Source organism: Mustela erminea, chromosome 14, assembly GCF_009829155.1.
Source record: "Mustela erminea isolate mMusErm1 chromosome 14, mMusErm1.Pri, whole genome shotgun sequence".
Classification (NCBI taxonomy): domain Eukaryota; kingdom Metazoa; phylum Chordata; class Mammalia; order Carnivora; family Mustelidae; genus Mustela; species Mustela erminea.
In genome coordinates, this window is record NC_045627.1 from 83,208,052 (window position 1) to 83,228,966 (window position 20,915).

At 48.9% G+C, this 20,915-nt stretch overlaps 1 protein-coding gene across 22 annotated transcripts in view; it reads left to right on the plus strand.

Moving 5' to 3' along the window:
* DMBT1 (deleted in malignant brain tumors 1) overlaps window positions 1–20,915 on the plus strand; it is a 60,904-nt gene that overhangs the window by 9,333 nt on the left and 30,656 nt on the right. For 9 of the 22 annotated variants that reach the window (XM_032313995.1, XM_032313994.1, XM_032314000.1 and 6 more), the window contains exons 2-15: window positions 6,618–6,662; window positions 8,682–8,711; window positions 9,545–9,589; window positions 10,354–10,677; window positions 11,591–11,620; window positions 12,697–12,741; window positions 13,543–13,866; window positions 15,252–15,281; window positions 16,092–16,136; window positions 16,929–17,252; window positions 17,683–17,709; window positions 18,309–18,341; window positions 19,307–19,339; window positions 20,173–20,217. In XM_032313995.1, the coding sequence (XP_032169886.1) occupies window positions 6,618–6,662; window positions 8,682–8,711; window positions 9,545–9,589; window positions 10,354–10,677; window positions 11,591–11,620; window positions 12,697–12,741; window positions 13,543–13,866; window positions 15,252–15,281; window positions 16,092–16,136; window positions 16,929–17,252; window positions 17,683–17,709; window positions 18,309–18,341; window positions 19,307–19,339; window positions 20,173–20,217 (1,380 nt within the window). The remainder of the gene's footprint in view (window positions 1–6,617; window positions 6,663–8,681; window positions 8,712–9,544; window positions 9,590–10,353; window positions 10,678–11,590; window positions 11,621–12,696; window positions 12,742–13,542; window positions 13,867–15,251; window positions 15,282–16,091; window positions 16,137–16,928; window positions 17,253–17,682; window positions 17,710–18,308; window positions 18,342–19,306; window positions 19,340–20,172; window positions 20,218–20,915) is intronic. The other 13 variants (XM_032313993.1, XM_032313997.1, XM_032313990.1 and 10 more) reach the window with 11 other exon arrangements.

Sequence of the window (20,915 nt, forward strand, 5' to 3'; positions counted from 1 at the left end):
GGGGCACTGAAGAATGATGACCTATCTTACCACTTCATCTTTCTTCTAGATAATGCTACCAGTCTCTCACTGTCTTATAGAACTCTTTTTTAGTGATAGTTAATAATTAATGAGTAATGATGGACCAATTCCTTGAATGATGAAATAGCACATTATTTCAAGCTATAGGAAAAATGAGATCATTAAGAGCTTGTAAGGTATTTTGGATTTATAGAAGGATCCAATGAATCCATATAGTGACTGTAAGATACAATGATTTTTATTCTATTTTCTTTACATGAATGAATATTCTTTTTGTTCTTTGGAAGATATTCTGAAACATGTAAAAGTCATGAAATATCAATCCTCACAGAGTGAGACCTGCTGGAAAAAGAAACTCGAGAAATATAATTGAATCTGATGTACCTTGAAGGTGTCCTAAGGGTTAACTTGAAGTAGAGGGACTTAGAGTGCTTTAGAGTGGTCTCACAGATAATAAAGACCCAGGGCCCTCTGCATGTTGGCTTTGTTCAAAATACATTAAAAATTTCTCAGGATCTGGATCAGAAGGCACAGGATATCGGACAACAAAATATATACTTATTTAGGGAGCCTCTGTGTGGCTATTCCAAATGCTAACTCCACTCAAATTTCAGACTGGAGTGAGGATTCAACTGGCATCCAGAGTCCTTGACAACTGGGGGTATAGCTCAGTGGTAGAGCATTTGACTGCAGAGTCCTTGACAACCAGTCTGAACTGCCTTTTCTTGCCCTGCCCTTCTTCTGAGCACAGATTACATCCTGTAACTATAAATTGTAGCATTAGGGGACAGAGTAAAAAGACATGTACTTTTTTACATCTAAAATTATTCAACACCCCACACCCAACCCACTTGTAATCTACTACTGCAAAATACAGAACACTTTGCAAGAATGCAGGAGGCACAGACCCAAGAGTGAGCCACCGTGACCCCTGGCACGATTGTAAGGTGATACTCAAGCCAATTTCTGTGACTGTAGATCATTTACAAAGAGTGGAACCTCCATTCCAAGATGAATTTGTTTTCTTTCTAGATCTGGGGAGTTTCTCAACTACAGACTATGGGAAAACCTTTTTTACTTTACTTGTCTTCCTCGAGTTTTGCTTACTGGCAAGGACAGTCAGTTCTGCTGTTGCTGTTGGCTTGTTGAGGCTGAGTACAGGTTTGACCACAGAGCAAATGCCTGCCCTTTGGAACGCAGGGATGGGAAGGAAGGGGCCAGATGATGCTGAGACCCTAGGCATGTCCCAGATGCACACTCAGCCAGTCTCATCTGTCACTTTCCTTTTTTCTTCTCTCTGCCTCTCAATCATTTGGCACATGGGATTAGCTTCAGCTTTGTGTCAGGAGACATGGATGATAAAAAGCCAGTGCCTCTTCTTACCACTAGTGACAGTTATCTGGAAGATGGCTAACATCCCACAAACATTTGTTGTGTACCTTGCACAAAATTATTTTCATATACCAAATAAGTTAATATAGAAAAAAATCACTTAATATACTACTTGTTGCATAATAAGTGTTCAACGAATGCAAATAGTAAGCACTATGGTCATGAAATCTTTCCAACATTTTGAGGTAAGCAGTATTATTACCCCCAGGTTGCAGATGGGGAAACTGTGGCATAGTTAGGTCACTTGTAAACAGCTATATGTCCAAGGTCACGTGGTGACTAAGTGTCTGGGCAGAAATTTGAACTCAGAACAGGCACCTTTGCCTCTGTCCACTATTCTTACTAAATCTATCCATCTCTCCTCATCCTCTGAGGGAATCTACACACTTTGCACTGAATTTGATATGTCAGACCTCGATATGCTCTCTTAGGACAGTGGACCCTGACATGGAATTCTTGGCTCTGTTGAGGTTAATCCCTGCCCATTCAGAGCATGTTCTGAGAGTCCAGAAGTGACCTGGGAGAGGCTTTAACAGAGCTTTCTGGTGATTGACACCCAGCAAAGGGCAGGTTGATGCAGGGAGACTGAGAGCTCTTCTGCAGGGACATTCACAGGAGTGACCAAAGAGGACAGCAGGAAGGGCTGAGGAGGCCTGCAGTGTACCTTGGGAGCACTCTAGAAGGAGCCCAATTGGCTTTTCATTACAACAACCTTACAACAATCACAGAAACCATCTGCCCCCTCATCTTACATCTCATTCCAACCTCTGGTCACTCCCTGACCATAGATTTCTCATAAATTCAAACTAACCACTAAAAAGCCATACCTAGGACTCACCTCATGCTGTCATGATGTTGGGCTGGATCTCTCAAGACCTGTTCTCTGTTTTGCTTGCATAATTAGTGAAGGTGGTTTAGCGGGCTTGTGTCAGGCAGGAGCATGGTGCCCATTATGGTGGCACTCAGGCTCTGTCAGCCCTCACAGGAGGCTTGAAAGGTGAGTTGAGGCCCACTCTTGGATGAGTGCTGAGACTTGACCCTGAAGGCAGCAGAAAGTACATTGAGGCATTTTGAGTAGGGATGTGAGTTGAACATATCCGCATTTTACAAGGTAAAACTTGGGACATTCTAGGGGAGAGAGGTAAATCCTGTCAGCATAGGAGTGGGCACAGAGTAAACATTCCATAAATGCGTATTGAATCCACCAATGTGGATGGATTACAGAGGGAGGGACAGGGAAAGGGAGATCCACAGGCAGGCCCCTGGAGTAGGCCATGTTCAAGAATAGGAAGATCTAATGTAGCAAAATGGTGGTGTGTATAAAAAGAAAGACAATCTTGTTGATAAGTTAGATATAAGAAGTAAAGAAGCGAAGGAATCAAATATAACAACAAGATTCCCAACACATTTCTTGTGGAGCATGGTGACACTGTTGATTCAAGTGGAAGAAAGGGTCTGTGTTGGGTTTGGGACATGGGGTGGATGTCCAAGAGGCCACTGGAAATATTGGTCTAGAGCTTGGCTGGGGTTGTAAGGGCTGATCAGCATGGGAGATGTGGATTTTGGGGTCTTCCTTCTAGAAAGTTCTCAGAGTACATGAGCTCTTTCAGAGGGAAGACAGCATGAGAAGAGACCTAAGACAGTGCTTGGCAGAGCAGCAACATTTAAGGTGTGGGAGGGGAGAAAACAGGTGAAGGAGATGGGGCAGTGGTGAGAGGAAGGAGGAGACCAGGGGGTGCTGGTGAGTGAAAACCAGGGAGGCAGAGAGAGTGGATGAGGGCTTTCCATTGTGTCAATGCAGGTTTGCCTCTGAGGCTGGTGAATTGAAGTGACCGGTGTCAGGGTCGTATGGAGGTCCTGTACCAAGGCTAGTGGGGTACCGTGTGTGATGAAGACTGGGACATGCAGGATGCAGATGTTGTTTGTCAGCAGCTTGGCTGTGGCCTTGCAGTGTCGACACCAGGCGGGGCCCACTTTGGTCAGGGCTCGGGGAACATTCTCTTGGGCTTTGTATACTGCTCAGGATGGGAGCCCTACCTGTCAAGCTGCTCCCACAGTGGGTGGTACAAATACAAATGTGGCCACAGGGAAAATACCGGAGTCGTATGCTCAGGTAGAGCTGACGTCACCTTAAATGTGCCACTTGAACAATAGGGGTTCCTGCTCATCTAACATCCCCTTGCATTTGGACAGTGCTTTGTATTTTACCTGCTTTACTCTAGGTCATGTCTTATTTGATGTTAGAGGGCAGGTTCCTTTTCAGATAAATGGAGGCTCAGAGAGGGCAAGTAGCTTGCCTGGAGTCCTAAAGCTGGGGAAGTGGTGGAAGCGTCTTTCAACCTCAGCCTCCTCCAGAGTTTGCCAGTGCCTTCACCCAGTGGTGTTGTTCTGAGGATCCTGCCCTGGGGTGACAAAATACCTTTCTACATAAATCTAAATCAAATAGAGAAGTAAACAGTATGTTCTCTTTATTGGGGATTAAATGATTTGCTAGAGATATATACACCTGCAATGGAAGACAGAAATTCTTCCTGACCCAACCTAGGGAAACCCAATGCTGACTTTCTCCTTTGTTCACAGAGGGCTGGTTGGTAGTCACATACCAAGAGGTCTTTTAATCCACAAAGAAACTCTGAAGATAACAATCATTGTGTCCCCCAAAGGGGGTTTCCTAGTTGAGTTGTTCATCTTTAGAGAGACCTCTGGCATTTGCTCTGTGGATTGGTATGTGCGCATGCCACCATGCATGGGATGTGACCCTGATAATCCAACTATGACATGAGAATGGCTTCTGCCAGAGAGTATGGCCCTCCAAGCAATCACTTTGGAGTGGGTTTATTTTAGCATTTGGGGATGCATCCTTGAAAACTACCTTTCTTCTTAGTTGGGGCCACCTTCCAGGAATTCTCAGCAACGGTAGATATTTCTCATCTGAGGGGATAGATAAGCTATAGAAATAAGAAGTTGGAATTTGAAATGTGAGCTTGTTAATCAGGTGGGCCTCTTCATCAATGGGGTGATTTTTTGTTGGAGACAGCGGATGCAGAGGGGTGGGAGGTTGATGGCAGGAGCAAAAAACATCTCTGGTGGCATTCCAGCATTGCATAAGGGCTGGCGAAATGGCAGAGAGATGAACTCTGTCTTGTAAGTAAGAAACACAGACTTTTAGCAGTGGGTAGGGTCACTGCATCCAGCCCTCGTTTCAGAGCTTAGGAAGCAGAAAGCCAGCTCTTCTCAAATGAGAGCCAGCTTCAAATGACCTCTTCTGTCCTCCACTCGGTAGCTTCTTTGTCTCCCACAGAGGTATCTCTGGCAACCACTGAGGCAGAAGGTACCATTACATTTATGTGGGATCCTTATGGCCTCATTACCTGAACTTGTGCGGTCATTTGTGATCCAGAAGAGGTACAAAAGGTTTAAGAGATAGGGGTGCTCAGTTCCCAAGAGGGAACCTCTGAACAAGGCCTCAGGCCTAAATGGGTAACCCTTCCATGGGCTATGTCCCTGAGACTGGGAAGGGATAGACCTGCACAGCTACTTCCAGGGAGTTCCAAGGTCGAGCTTGGTGTCCAGGCTTTAAAGGGGGTCCTATTGCTCATGCTCAGAGCCTACCCCTGTGGTTCTCACCACCGCATGCTGATACCTGGACAGACTGGGGTGCTGGGTCTCTGGCTGCAGGGCCTGGAAAGGCAGATGCATTAGAGGTCCCATGATCCTCCACCACCTGGAGGCACTGCCAATGAGAGAGCTGAGAGGTAGTCAATACAGCTCAAGTTTTTGGCAACCCGAGCTTTGGGAGGGACAGTCACTGCCTATATCCCATGGGAACCTTTGACCCTAGGACAAGAGAAGGATAACCTTCCCATGAAGGCCCCTGACCAGAAGTCAGCATGGATTATTTGGGAATCTTAATGGTACACATGTCAGGCATTTCTGTTCCTCAGCTGTTATGCTTTTCTGTCCCTAAAGCCCATGGGGTGATGTCTGACTTGACCGTTTTCTATTCCTTATGATTAAGGACACAGATGTCACTAGAGCTAATTTAACCATGTCTCTCCCAAGATTCTTATTTGCAGCAGCTAGAAGAGGAGAATCTACTCCTCTCTACAGTAGCTTCCCATGAGAGCCCTGCTATGTATTAGGAGTTATAGCTGGGCCTGACAAGTTCTTTTGCACAACTAGTTGATCCAGGGTACAAGTGAGGGGCTCAGGGGCTTGACTAACTATGAGAGAGGACTCCAGATAGGCCTTAACTAGAACTACTCTTGCAGAACCTCGACTGTGGGGTGAAGGTGGGAGACATACTTTCTCTAGATCCAACAAAACAAAACAAAACAAAACAAAACAAAAAACCTCATGTAGAAGCCCAGCAGGGCGTTCAGACATACAATGAATGCTCTGGTGGCAGTGGACTAAGAGGAGCCATCAGGTCATCTCCTCCTGAAGCCCTAACACCCAGTAGGCTCTTACTGGGAACTGGGGCAAAGAGCACAGTTTCTTGAAGCAATTTAAAAATAATAGTTTTAAAGCCATAATCTTACTTAATGGGTAAACATTAGAAGCATTTTCACTAAAGTAAAAAGGCAAGAATGGCGTTCAGGCCTCTTGTCATTTAACAGTGTACTAGAGATACTAGCCAATACAATTAGACAAGAGAAATCAATTGGAAGCAGAAGGATTAGAAAAGCTATTTTCCCATCTATTCACAGAACCCTGCACTGGTCACATGTGAGATGGTGAGTATCAAGGTCAGTAGGTTAGTAAAGAGATATTAGAAAGAGCTATTTTCCCATCTATTCATAGAACCCTGCACTGGTCACATGTGAGATGGTGAGTATCAAGGTCAGTAGGTTAGTAAAGAGATATTCCTCCTCTGAATCTCCTCAGAGGGGACCTAACTTTACATTTTCTGTTTTTTCCCTGTCCTTCTACAATTTGTCTATGCAGATAGCACTATAGAGGAGACTATGCTACTAATACAATAGGTAATGAAAATTTTATTTGATTCTCCCTCTGAAGGTAATTATACCAACTGTATACATGGGTTTCACCCTTATACAGGGAGACATCTAGGGGATGGGTTAAAAGGGTGTTGTGTACATATAGCACAAAGGAAGATCCCATGTAAAACTGCAGAAAACAGTTTTAAAAAGCTGTTTTCCATGATGTCTAACTCTAGTCATTACCTTTGTTACTATATACAGCTACCACCTGGATCCCCCGCATTGCATCTTCAACAACAGATATAGATAAATATTTCAATCCACCACCCAAGGATCATTCTCAGCTTCTAAATAAAGTTTGGGTTTGCAAGTGACAGGAGGCATCTCAGGGTGTGTCTTTCCTTATCCTTGTCCCTGTGTGTGTGTGGTTGTAGATCTGGGACTAAAGAGAGAAGTCTCTGAAGATCAGATCCCATATCTGATCTTAGAGCATGGCCCACTAATTCCACTGAGATCCTGGGTTTATTACAAAGATCTTCCCCACAGTGCTCAGTGTAAGTTCTGGGGGCCTCTCCAGGACTGCTGGGACCATGCAGGTCTTGTGGCTCCCAGGCCATGAGATAGAGCCCTGAAAAGAGGAGGGACATGTGCTGGACTGGCACATTTCTTCCCAAGGTGCATCACTTCCTGGGATGTTGGCAGAAACAAGTCAGGATGCCACAGAAGGCAATAAGTTGCCCATTCATGCACGGGTCTTGGCATGCCCCAGTAGCTGTAGAGCTCCATGCTGGGTGTGCCCAGGGTGGATTAGGCTTGTCCACCCCCCCACCTTCATCCAGGTGATGGGGTGCTTCTTTGCAGTGGAGCATCCTCAGTCTTGAGCTGATTAGGATGTCTCTGCTCTTTTACTTGTGCTGAAGATTAACCACTGGGCATGCTGAAAAGTCATAACCTGCCCAGGGGACATGACCCAGAAAGAAGTCACTGAGTCTTACAAATGCTTTTAGCTTATGACCTTGAGATACACTCAGTGGGGGATTTCTGTTCTTTATCCCTCAGAAACTGAGTCATGTTTGAAACTGAGGATGGTGAATGGAGGGGACCGTTGTCAGGGCCATGTGGAGATCTTGTACTGAGGCTCCTGGGGCACCATCTGTGATGACAGCTGGGGCTCCAATGATGCCAATGTGGTCTGTAGGCAGTTGGGCTGTGGCTGGGCCATGTCAGCCCCAGGAAGTGCCCAGTTTGGTCAAGGCTCAGGGCCAATTGTGCTGGACAACGTGCGCTGCTCTGGGCATGAGTCCTACCTGTGGAGCTGCCCTCACAATGGCTAGAACTCCCACAACTAGAGCCATGGAGAAGATGCTGGTGTCATCAGCTCATGACACCAGGTGGGGATGAAATATACCATTATCTCTCTCTGAGATTATCTTCAATGGGAAGAAACACACTACCCTCGATAAGACCCACATCCAACCCTTTCTGAGGTATTCCATGAATCCCAAGGTTTCCTGGTAGCAGCTGGATACTGAGTGCAATGGAAAGGAAAGTGTTGGGTCACTGTCCTCCCTATTTGGCCAACAGAAAAGAACCAATATCACTTGGTAGCAACATGGCATACTGGGGGAAAGGGCCATCCACTATTCACTGAACAGAAAAAATGGGTCTCTTCCTTCTTGGTAGGATCATGTATTCTGCTAACACCCCTTTTCCCAGGGACTGATGATCAGGCACAACTTTGGGAACACAATTGGAAAATAAACCACCTTCCCTCCTTCATGGTTGTATTCCTCTGGGTCCTCCATGAAGCTGACTCAGAAAACAGGATTGCAGTCTACACTGTGAATTTGGGAGGGCTATAAAGAGCAGTTCGGAAGTAGGGAATGGCAGGTCGCTGGAACATGGAAAGCTAATGAGTCTGATGTAAATGTGGAGTGTGAGCCTGGCCCACTGCAGAATGGTCAAGAAATCTTGTGAAGCCTGTGAGCATTGCACCTGGGCTGGTGGAATTTGGCTCCTTCTAAACTAACTGCCCTAAATCATTCTTGTTGATCCTCTACAGAGGGAAAGCTATGTCTTTGATAGTCCATGCTGGCCTGGCAGGGATATTCCTCCTCCTGGAACAGTAGTACTAAGGCCCAGCAAGGCAAGCAATGGGAGGGTGGAGCTCCCAGAGGACTGAGGGATTCAGGGCGGGCTCTGGCTCTGTCCACCCAAAGGCATGTGGAAGTGTGATCTCAGGCGGTATACACTGAGTTTCTTCAACCTTTGGTCCACTTGGGGCACCTGTGTGCTGTGTGTCTGACTCTTGATTCTTTCTCTCAGCTGCATGGACTCAGTCCACACTTCAGACAGGTGAGTCCTCTGCCACCCCACTGGGGCTCTTCTCTCCCACCTACCCTTCTTCAGTCAGGCTGGTCAACCCCCTGCTCTTTGTGAAACTTGTGGACACTTGAATTTTCCCCACTGTCACTGAGATGCTGGCAGATGGTTCTTAAGTAGCTGTGGGATTTCCAAGAGTCTCACCTTCCCATGAGTCTATGAGATTTCATCTAGTATATGGAAACTGTCCCAAGAGATGGCAGCCTGCAGTTTCAGAGAACTGGCCCATGTGCCATGAATCTCAGCTCTCATGTCATCCAGGCTGATAGGTTGAGTGGGAGAAAGGATGCTGAGGACCGCCTACGTTCTCATGAAGAGCACCAGGGCAGGCTGGCTCCTATCCTGGGCTCAATGCTTGCAACAGCCTCAAGTTACTTGGACACAGATGTGCATCCAACGAGGCAGGAACAGCAGTTGCAGGGGATGGGACTGTCAGAGGTGATGGAGGTGCTCTAGGAACTGGGATATCTAGTTGGATCTGTAGTGACCCTCAGTGCACCTGAATCTTTTCTTCAAGCACCCGATGTGCCAAAGCCCTCAGATCTACATGAGTCAAGAGAGACGGGTGGTAAAAGTTTTCTATGGGAAAAAAGAACATGCCAGGCTTAGAGATGTGGAGGCACCTGGCCGACCTCCCGATAGCCTTTGTCCCAAAAAGATTAGAGCAGGAGACTTGCACAGCCCACCCTTTGGGAAGGTGGCAGGAACGCAGTTGGGCAAGTGTCATGGTGCCTGTGACAAATGGTTTTCAGAAAATGCTTATCATAATGTTTAACTCTGGGTTTTACCTTTCTTGCCCTATGCAGGCACCACCTGGTTCACCGCCATCGCAGCTTCGAACACAGAATTCGGTAAATATTTCAGTCCACCCTCCCAGGATCATTCTCAGCTTCTAGATAAAGCTTGGGTTTGGAAGTGACAGGAGGCATCACACAATATGTCCTTCCCTATCCTCCTCCTTGTGTGTGTGTGTGTGTGTGTGTGTGTGTGTATAGCTGGGGGATAAAGAGAGAAGTCTCTGAAGATCAGATCTGGGGTGTGATCTAAGATGGTGGCCCACAGATTCCATTGGGATGCTGGGCTCACGTTCAACAAAGGTCCTCCCCCAGGTGCTCAGTATAAGCACAGGAGGCCTCTCGCTGACTGCTGGGTCCATGCTGGTCTTCTGGCTCCCAGGCAATGGGTTTGAGAATCGAGAAGAGGAGGGCCATGTGCTGGGCTGGCACCTCTCCTCCCGAGGGGCAATACATCCTGGGATGTTGGCAGAACTAAGCATACCACAGAAGGCAATAAGTTGCCCATTGATACATGGGTCCCGTCATACCCCAGTGGCTGTAGAGCTGCATGTTGAGTGTTCCCAGGCCAGATTAGGCTAGTCCACCCCCTCACCTCCATCCAAGTCATGGGGTTCTTCTTTACAGTGGAGCATCCTCAGCCTTGAGCTGATGGGATGTCTTTGCTCTTTTTCCTGTGGTGAAGATTGACCTCTGGCATGTTGAAGGTCACTACCTGCCCAGAGGATTAGGCCAGGAAGAAGCCCTTGGGTCTTATAAATGTTCTAAGCTTATGACCTTGAGATAGACATGAAGGGGGTTTTCTGTTCTTTATCCCTCAGGGACTGATTCAGGATTGGCCCTGAGGCTGGTGAACGGAGGTGACCGTTGTCAGGGTCGCGTGGAGATCCTGTACCGAGGCTCCTGGGGCACTGTGTGTGATGACGACTGGGACACCAATGATGCCAATGTGGTCTGTAGGCAGCTTGAGTGTGGCTGGGCCATGTCAGCCCCCGGAAGTGCCCGGTTTGGTCAAGGCTCAGGGCCAATTGTCCTAGACAATTTGCGCTGCTCCGGGCATGAGTCCTACCTGTGGAGCTGCCCTCACAATGGCTGGAACTCACACAACTGTGGCCATGGAGAAGATGCTGGTGTCATCTGCTCAGGTGGGATGAAATAGACCCATATCTCTTTCTGAGATGGTCTTGGATGGGAGGAAACACACTACCCACAAAAAGGCCCACATCCAATCCTCTCTGAGGTTTTCTGTGCCTCCCAAGCTTTTCTGCAGGCATCAGGTTACTGAGTACAATGGAGAGTGTAGGATCTGCTGTCCTTCTATATTTGGCCAATAGAGAAGGGCAATATCACTTGGCAACAACATGGCATACTGGGGGAAAGGGCCATCCACTATCCAGTGAGCAGAAAAAAATGGGTCTCTTCCTTCTTGGTAGGATCATCTATTCTGCTCACATCTCTCTTCCCAGGGCCTGATTATCAAGGCAGAACTTTTGGGTAATGGTTGGAACATAAACCACCTTCCCTCCTTTATGGTTATATTCTTCTAAGTCCTCCATGAAGCCGACTCAGAAAAGAGGATGGCATTCTATACTGTGAACTGGGGAGGGCCATGAAGAGCAGTAGGTACTGGGGAAGGTACAAGGAATGGCAGCTCACTACTACATGGAATGATAAAGATACACATAGGAATGTGGGGCTTGGACTGACCCTCTACAGAAACCCTGAAAAACTTTGTGAAGCCCAAGAGCACTGTACTTGGCTCCTTCTAAACTAATTGCCCCAAATCATTCTTATTGCTCCTCTACAGAGGGAAAGCTATGTCCATGCTGGCCTGGCAGGGATATTCCTCCTCCTGGAACAGTAGTACTAAGGCCCAGCAAGGCAAGCAATGGGAGGGTGGGGCTCCCAGAGGACTGAGGGATTCAGAGTGGGGTCTGGCTCTGTCCACCCAAAGGCATGTGGAAGTGTGATCTCAGGTGGTATTCACTGAGTTTCTTCAACATTTGGTCCACTTGGGGCACGTGTGCTGTGTGTCTGACTCTTGTTTCTTTCTCTCAGCTGCTTGGCCTCAGTCCACAATCCAGCCAGGTAAGTCCTCGGCTACTATCCTCAGGCTATTATCTCCCACCTACTCTACTTCCGTCATGCTAGTCAAACCACAGCTCTTTGTAGATCCTGTGGACACTTAATGTTCCCCACTGTCACTGAGATCCTGGCAATTCTTTTTTCTTTTCTTTTTTTTTTTAAAGATTTTTATTTATTTGTCAGAGACGGAGAGAGAGTGAGCGAGCACAGGCACAGAGAGGCAGGCAGAGGCAGAGGGAGAAGCAGGCTCCCTGCTGAGCAAGGAGCCTGATGTGGGACTCGATCCCAGGACCCTGGGATCATGACCTAAGCCAAAGGCAGCTGCTTAACCAACTGAGCCACCCAGGCGTCCCGATCCTGGCAATTCTTAACTAGATGTGGGATTCACAAGAGTCTTAACTGGATGTGAGATTCCCAAGAGTGTCACCTTCCCATGAGTCCATGAAGTTCCATCCAGTATGGGGAAACTGTCCCAATAAATGGCTTCCTGCAGTTTCAGAGAACTGGCCCATGCACCATGAATCTCTGCTCTCGTGTAGTCCGGGTGGATAGGTTGAGTGGGAGAATGAATGCTGAGGACTGTCACCTTCCTACCAAAGAGCCACCAGGGCAGGCTAGCTCCTATCCCTGGGTCAGGGACAGCCCCCAATTCCTTTGACACAGATGTGCTTCTAACGAGGCAGGGACAGCAGTTGCAAGGGAATGGAGTGTCCCAGGTGTTGGAGGTGCTCTAGGTCCTGACAGAGCCATTTGGCTCCATGGTGACCCTCAACACCCCTCATTCTTTAAGTTTTGCTATGCCAAAGCCCTCAGATCTACATGAGTCAAGGGAGACGCGTGGCAAATGTTTTCTATGGGATAAAAGAGCAAGCCAGGCTTAGAGATGTGGAGGCACCTGGTTGGCCTCCCCAATGCCTTTGTCCCAGAAAAGCTAGTAGAGCAGGAGACTTGAACAGCCCACCCAGGGGGAATGCGGCAGGATTCAGATGGACAGCTGTCATAATGCCTGCCACATGTGGTTTTCACAAAATGCTTTCCATGCTATCTAACTGTGGTCTTTCCTTTCTTGCCCTATACAGACACCACCTGGTTCACGACCACCACAGCTTCAACCACAGATTTTGGTAAATATTTCATCCACCCTCCCGGGATCATTCTCAGCTTCTACAAAAAGCTTGGGTTTGGAAACAACGGGAGGCATCTCATGATGTGTCCTTCCCTATCCTCCTCCCTGTGTTTGTGTGTGTGTGTGTGTGTGTGTGTGTGTGTGTGTGTGTGTGTGAATGTGTTTGCATGTGTGTAGCTGGGGGATAGAGAAAATTCCCTGAAGATCAGATCCGGGGTCTGATCTTACAGGGCGGCCCTCTGATTCCATTGAGATCCTGGGCTCAGATTCAGTAAAGATCCTTCCCTAGGTGCTCAGTGTAAGTCCTGGAGGCCTCTCTAGGACTGCTGAAAGCATGCTGGTCTCATGACTCCCAGGCCATGTGTTTGAGCCCTGAGAAGAGGAGGGCCATGTGCTGGGATGGCACCTCTCATCGCAAGGGGCATCACCTCCTGGGATGTTGGCAGAAACAAGTCAGCATGCAATGGAAGGCAGTAAGTTGCCCATTCATGCACAGGTCCTGTCATGCCTAAGTAGCTGTAGAGCTCCATGCTGGGTGCTCCCAGTGTGGACTAGGCTTGTCCACCCCCTCACCTCTATCCAGGTCATGGGGTGCTTCTTTCAGTAGAGTGTCCTCAGCCTTGGGCTGATGGGATGTCTCCGCTCTTTTACTGTGGTGAAGATTAACCTCTGGGCATGTTGAAAGGTCAAAACCTGCCCAGGGGACTTAGGCCAGGAACAAACTCTTGGACCTTACAAATTTCTTAGCTTATGATCTTGAGATATACTCAGAGGGGGTGTTCTATTCTTTATTCCTCAGGGACTGATTCAGGCTTTGCCCTGAGGCTGGTGAACGGAGGTGACCGTTGTCAGGGTCGCGTGGAGATCCTGTACCGAGGCTCCTGGGGCACTGTGTGTGATGACGACTGGGACACCAATGATGCCAATGTGGTCTGTAGGCAGCTTGAGTGTGGTTGGGCCATGTCAGCCCCTGGAAGTGCCCGGTTTGGTCAAGGCTCAGGGCCAATTGTCCTAGACAATTTGCGCTGCTCCGGGCATGAGTCCTACCTGTGGAGCTGCCCTCACAATGGCTGGAACTCACACAACTGTGGCCATGGAGAAGATGCTGGTGTCATCTGCTCAGGTGGGATGAAATAGACCCATATCTCTTTCTGAGATGGTCTTGGATGGGAGGAAACACACTACCCACAAAAAGGCCCACATCCAATCCTCTCTGAGGTTTTCTGTGCCTCCCAAGCTTTTCTGCAGGCATCAGGTTACTGAGTACAACGGAAAGGAGAGTGTAGGGTCTGCTGTCTTTCTATATTTGGCCAATAGAGAAGGGCAATATCACTTGGCAACAACATGGCATACTGGGGGAAAGGGCCATCTACTATCCAGCGAGCAGAAAATATGGGTCTCTTCCTTCTTGGTAGGATCATCTGCTCTGCCCACACCACTCGTCCCAGGGCCTGATTATCAAGGCATAACTTTGGGAGTACGCTTGGAACATAAACCACTTTCTGTCCTTCATGGTTGTATTCTTCTGGGTCCTCCATGAAGCTGACTCAGAGAACAGGATTGCAGTCAACGCTGAATTTCAGGGGGCTGTGAGGAGCAGTACAGTACTGGGGAAGGTACAAGGAATGGCAGCTCACTACTGATGAATTTCTAGAATAAAAGTGAGGCTCAGTTGGGTGGAGGACCTGAGCCGATGACCAAGAACAAATTCTTGAGATATCTTTGGTAAAAAATGGTGGTTTATTGTAGCCTGGGGACAAGTCCTGTAGGCAAAAAGAGCTGCTGCCACCGGGTTGTGAGGGGTGGCCGATATGTAGGATGGGGTTGGGGAGGTAAGGAAATGGGAGGTTTCAATAGAACTTTCATAACTAAAGAGGACCTACAAGATATTGGATACCAGAGGCCTTGTCATTGTCAAGGTCTTTTCCCCCTTTTTAGCAAGCTATTAACATAGAGATAGTTGGGAGATTCCTAAAGAATGTCACATATGTCCCACCCAGGAGTGGGGGTGGGGAAATGTTGCAGGGTGTCAGCTTTTGATTTGTCCTTTGCCAGGCTTCTGTTCCCTCATCATTGTACATGGAATGCTAAAGAAACACATAGGAATATGAGGCTTGGATTGACCCTTTAGAGAAAACCTAAACCTTGTGTACCTTGGGGGCAATGAACCTGGTCAGGTGGAACTGGGGTACTTCTAGACTAACTGCCCCAATTCATTCTTGATGTTTCTATGCAAAGGGAACACAATGCCTTTGATGGCCCGTCTAGGACAGGCAGGGGCGTTCGACCTCCTGGAACACCAACCCTCTGGCCCACCAAAGCAGGCAGTATCAGCAGGACAGAGGGTGGGGCTCCCAGAGGATTGAGGGATTCAGGGCAGGCCCTGACTCTGTCCACCTGAGGGCATGAGAAACATGATCCTAGGTGGTATATGCTGAGTTGCTTCAACATTTGGTCAGGCTGGGGCACCTGTGTGCTGTGTGACTGACTCTTGTTTCTTTCTCTCAGCTGCTTGGCCTCAGTCCACAATCCAGCCAGGTGAGTCATCGGCCACCCCACTCAGGCTTTTCTCTGCCACCCACCCTTCTATCACACTGGTAAAACCACTGCTGTTTGTAGAAACTATGGAGTTTTAATGTTCCCCACTGTAACTGAGATCCTGGCAATTCTTAACTGGATGTGGGATTCCCAAGAGTGTCACCTTCCCATGAGTTCATGAAATTCCATCCGGTATGTGGAAACTGTCCCAAGAGATGGCTGTCTGTGGTTTCGGAGAACTGGACCCATGCACCATGAATCTCAGCTCTCATGTAACCAGGGGGATAAGTTGAGTGAGAGAACGGATGCTGAGGCTGGCGCCTTCCTACCAAAGAGCCACCAAGGCAGGCTGACTCTTGTCCCTGGGTCAGGGACAGCCCCCGATTCCTTTGAAACAGATGTGCTTCCAAAAGGCAGGGGCAGCAGTTGCAAGGGATGGGAGTGTCCCAGATGGTGGAGATGCTCTATGTCCTGAGAGAGCTATTTGGCTCCACAGGGACCCTCAACACCCCTGACTCTTTCCGCCAAGCTTTTGCTACGCCAAAGCCCTCAGATCTACATGAGTCAAGAGAGACGCGTGGCAAACGTTTTCTACGGGACAAAAGAGCAAGCCAGGCTTAGAGATGTGGAGGCACCAGGTTGGCTTCCCCAGCGCCTTTGTCCCGGAAAAGCTAGTAGAGCAGGAACTAGAAGAGGGGGAGTGTGGCAGGATGCAGATGGAAACCGTTCACAATGCCTGCCACAAACGGTTTTCACAAAATGCTTTCCGTGCTGTCTAACTCTGGTCCTTACGGTTCTTGCCCTATACAGACACCACCTGGTTCGCCACCACCACAGCTTTAACCACAGATTTCGGTAAGTATTTCGTCCATCCTCCCAGGATCATTTTCAGCTTCTAGATAAAGCTTGGGTTTGGAAGTGAAAGGAGGCATCTCATGGTGTGCCCTTCCATAATCTCCTTCGTGTGTGTGTGTGTGTGTGTGTGTGTGTGTGTGAGTGTGTGTGTGCTTGTGTGTGCGTGTGTGTCACTGAGGGATAGAGAGAGAAGTCTCTGAAGATCAGATCCCGGGTCTGATCTTACAGGGTGGCCCACTGATTCCATGGGGATCCTGGGCTCATGTTCAGCAAAGGTCCTCCCCCAGGGGCTCCGTGGAAGCCCTGGAGGTCTCTCTAGGACTGCTGGAACTATGCTGGTCTTGTGGCTCCCAGGCCATAGGGTCGACTCTGAGAAGAGGACGGCCATGTGCTGGGCTGGTACCTCTCTTCCCGAGGGGCATCGCTTCCTGGATGTTGGCAGAACCAAGTCAGAATGATACGGAAGACTGGAAGTTGTCCTCTGAGGCACGGGTCCCGTCATGCCCCAGTGGCTGCAGAGCTCCATGCTGGGTGTGCCCAGGGCGCATTAGGCTTGTCCACCCCCTCACTTCCATCCAAGTCCTGGGTTGCTTTTTTCAGTGGAGCATCCTCAGCCTTGAGCTGACTGGGATGTCTCTGCTCTTCCCTGTGCTGACGATTGACCTTTGGCATGTTGAAGGTCATTCCGTGCCCAGGGGATTAGTTCGGGATCAAGCCTTGGGTCTTAGAAATGTTGTAAGCTTATGAGCTTGAGAGAGACACGAAGGGAGATTTCTGTTCTGGATCCCTCAGGGACTGATTCCGGTTTGGCCCTGAGGCTGGTGAACGGAGGTGACCGTTGTCAGGGCCGCGTGGAGGTCCTGTACCGAGGCTCTTGGGGCACCGTGTGTGACGACAGCTGGGACACCAATGACGCCAACGTGGTGTGCAGGCAGCTGGGCTGCGGCTGGGCCAGGTCGGCCCCCGGAAGTGCCCGGTTTGGTCAAGGCTCAGGGCCGATTGTGCTGGACGACGTGCGCTGCTCCGGGCACGAGTCCTACCTGTGGAGCTGCCCTCACAACGGCTGGAACTCGCACAACTGTGGCCATGGAGAAGATGCTGGTGTCGTCTGCTCAGGTGGGTCCTCAAGATTGGGAGCCTCCACTTCTGCTTGTTAATTCTCTAGAAGTGTTATTTTCTCTCACGGTCGCTTCATCTTCCTGAGTTTGCTGAAGGGCGGCCATTTTTCCTCTTAGCTTGAGAGGAACGTGCATCACCAATCTCCAACCATACTGATGTGGCTGTGTTTCACGGGAGGACACAGCATCTTTATCAGCCCGTCGAACAGCTGTGTGTTAGTGGGCATAAAAGTTGTCAGAACAAATTCCTGCAGCACGTTTTTTTCTTTTTTTGTGGTATCCTCTGTAAGGCTAACGGGTCCCTCTCTGAAAGTCTTCTTAGCGACAGGGGGTTCCGGCATTCAGCATTTCTGGTTCTCTGGATCCCGTAAGGCTTATTTCTGCACAGTCTTTCCAGAGACTGACAACGTGTCCTCTATTTTTTGTAGGAGTACAAAGCACTGCTACTACCCCAGGTGAGTAGCTGTATCCCAGCCCAGCATGCTTCCTCTCTGGAATTCAACTCTCATGTTTCCAGAAACTAAAGAAGAGGTCTGGCCCTTCTCTTGGAAGTCTCTAGTATTTGTTACAGTGACCAGCTGCGTCCCCAGGGGTTTGGCTCCAACTTAACTTAGCCTCAGGGCCCACAGAAAACCCTTGCCACCGTCCGCTGCCAGGTTTGCCCAGAGAAGCTGCAGCGGAAGGATTTTTGGTCTCCTCTGCTCATTTCAGAGGAGAGCAACTGCTCAAGCCAGAATTGTGATCATTTGAAAGATAAGACAAGGAAAACGCCAACCACGGCTTGTGTGTTCAGGATTCCTATCCCGTTGGGAGAGTAATCCCCAAGGTTTCCTTGCCCCCCAGTGAAAACATTCAGTGCCAAGTCTGTTGCGCAGGGTAGCTCCATACTCTCGCCCATCTGGGCCATTCCCAGTGCACACTGGATTTGTCCAGGTTCTGAGAAGTGCTGCCGTCAGGGAGAGATTTGTGTAGAATTAAGTTTCCTTAAAAACTAATGACCATGGAATGAAAACTTTCCCAATAAAATCCTAAAATCACTTCACTTTCCTTCCAGATTGGTGGCACTCATCATCTGCAACCAATACTGGTAAGTCTCACGTTTGTCCACCTGAGGGCTTGGGCTGTGGAAAAAGCCTGTGTCTGTCAATGCACAGCCCAGGTCAGCCTGTCAGTACAATCTCCCTGCTGTATACGGCTCCCAAGGTGCCCACACACAGCCAGCCTCTACCTTCCAGACGCTCAGCCTTTTTATCCCGCTGCCGGGTGGATGACTTTCGTTTTAATGAGGAGACCTACTTCCCCTTCTTCTAAGGAAGTGAAATAGGTTGTTCTTCAAAGAAGAAATTTAAATGCTGCATTTCTTGGGGTATCTCAGAAGTTTGAGAGAAGGAAGGGAGACAATGAATGGATATTTTCACCAATCATCGATCCTTTCCAAGTAAAGTTTACCTCGTGGCTGTCGCTCAATAGCTATCCCTCGCTCTTAAGAAATGATATGGCCACTTGATTCTGTCATTAGATATTTTCTCCCCAGCCGTTTAAATGCCTGCCTTGTATTTCATTACACAGCTATGAGCAAGAAATAGTGAACTAGTCCTGAATTGCTGGACACTTGCGCTGTTCACATCTCCTGATTCTTAGGAATGATCCTCTGATGCAGAGTAGTATTGGAGTCTCTGCATCCCTCCCCAATATTTCCCAGAGGAAAGCAATAAGTTTACTGGACTAAAGTTAACATAGTGCCTGGTACATAGAATGTGCTCACTAAATGCTAACTCTTCTGATGTTAAGTATTCTATGGTCTTTGCTATATGTGTGGTCCGGTGGCCATCAAGGCTGTTGTAACATTTCAGAATGTTGGCAGAGACACTGATCTCCTCCCTCAGCTCCCAGAGGACTGAGGGATTCAGTCCTGGCTCCCTGAGTCCCTGGCTCAGTGTGCCTTACGGCATGTAGAAACTGGATCTCAGGTGGTATAGCTCAGTTTCTTCATCCTTGGTCCCGTTGGGGCACCTGTGTGCTGTGTGACTGACTCTTGTTTCTTTCTCTCAGCCACTTGGCCTCAGTTCACAACTCGCCAGCCAGGTGAGTCCGCGGCTACAATCCTCAGGCTATTATGTCCCTCTCACCCTGCTGTCAACGCTGGCACAACCACTGCTCTTCGGAGAGGCTGTGGACACTTTAATGGTCCCCACTGTCACTGAGATCCTGGCAATCCTTAACTAGATGTGGGATTCACAGGAGTCTTAACTGGAGGTTGCATTCTTAAGAGTGTCACCTTCCCCTGAGTCCATGAAGTTCCATGCAGTATGGGGAAACTGTCCCAATAAATGGCTGCCCGCGGCGTCAGAGAACTGGCCCGTGCGCCATGAATCTCAGCTCTCGTGTAATCCGGGCAGATAGGTTGAGTGGGAGAATGGACACTGAGGACTGGCGCCCTCCTACCAAAGAGCCAGCAGGGCAGGCTGGCTCCTGTCCCTGGGTCATGGACAACCCCCGATTCCTTGACGCAGATGTGCTTCTAACAAGGCAGTTGCAAGGGATGGGAGTGTCCCAGGTGACGGAGGAGTTCTATGTCCTGAGAGAGCTATTTGGCTCCATAGGGACCCTCAGCACCACTGACTCTTTCTGCCACGTTTTGCTATGCCAAAGCCCTCTGATCTACATGACTCAAGAGAGACGCGTGGCAAACGTTTTCTACGGGACAAAAGAGCAAGCCAGGCTTAGAGATGTGGAGGCACCTAGTTCGCTTCTCCAACGCCTTTGTCCTGGAAAAGCTAGCAGAGCAGGAGACTAGAGCAGGGGGAGTGTGGCATGGTTGCAGATGGATTACGTTCACCATGCCTGCCATATGCAATTTTCACAAAATGCTTTCCATTCTGTCTAACTCTGATCTTTACTGTTTTTGCCCTATACAGACACCACCTGGTTCGCCACCACCACAGCTTCAACCACAGATTTTGGTAAGTATTTCGTCCACCCTCCCAGAATCATTCTCTGCTTCTAGATAAAGCTTTGGTTTGGAAGTGAAAGGAGGTATCTCAGGTGTGTCCTTCCATAACCTCCTGTGTGTGTGTGTGTGTGTGTGTGTGTGTGTGTGCGTGCGTGTGTGTCACTGGCGGATAGAGAGAGAAGTCTCTGAAGATCAGATCCCGGGTTCATCTTACAGAGTGCCCACTGATTCCATGGGGATTCTGGGCTTATGTTCAGCAAAGGTCCTCCCCCAGGGTCTCCCAGGAAGCCCTGGAGGCCTCTCTAGGACTGCTGGAACTATGCTGGTCTTGTGGCTCCCAGGCCATTGGGTCAGCCCTGAGACGAGGAGGGCCATGTGCTGGGGTTGTACCTCTCTTCCTGAGGGGCATTCCTTCCTGGGATGTTGGCAGAACCGAGTCAGAATGCTACGGAAGACTAGAAGTTGTCCACTGAGGCACGGGTCCCGTCATGCCCCAGTGGCTGCAGAGCTCCATGCTGGGTGTGCCCAGGGCGCATTAGGCTTGTCCACCCCCTCACTTCCATCCAAGTCCTGGGTTGCTTCTTTCAGTGGAGCATCCTCAGCCTTGAGCTGACTGGGACGTCTCCGCTCTTCCCTGTGCTGATGATTGACCTTTGGCATATTGAAGGTCATTCCGTGCCCAGGGGATTAGTTCGGGATCAAGCCTTG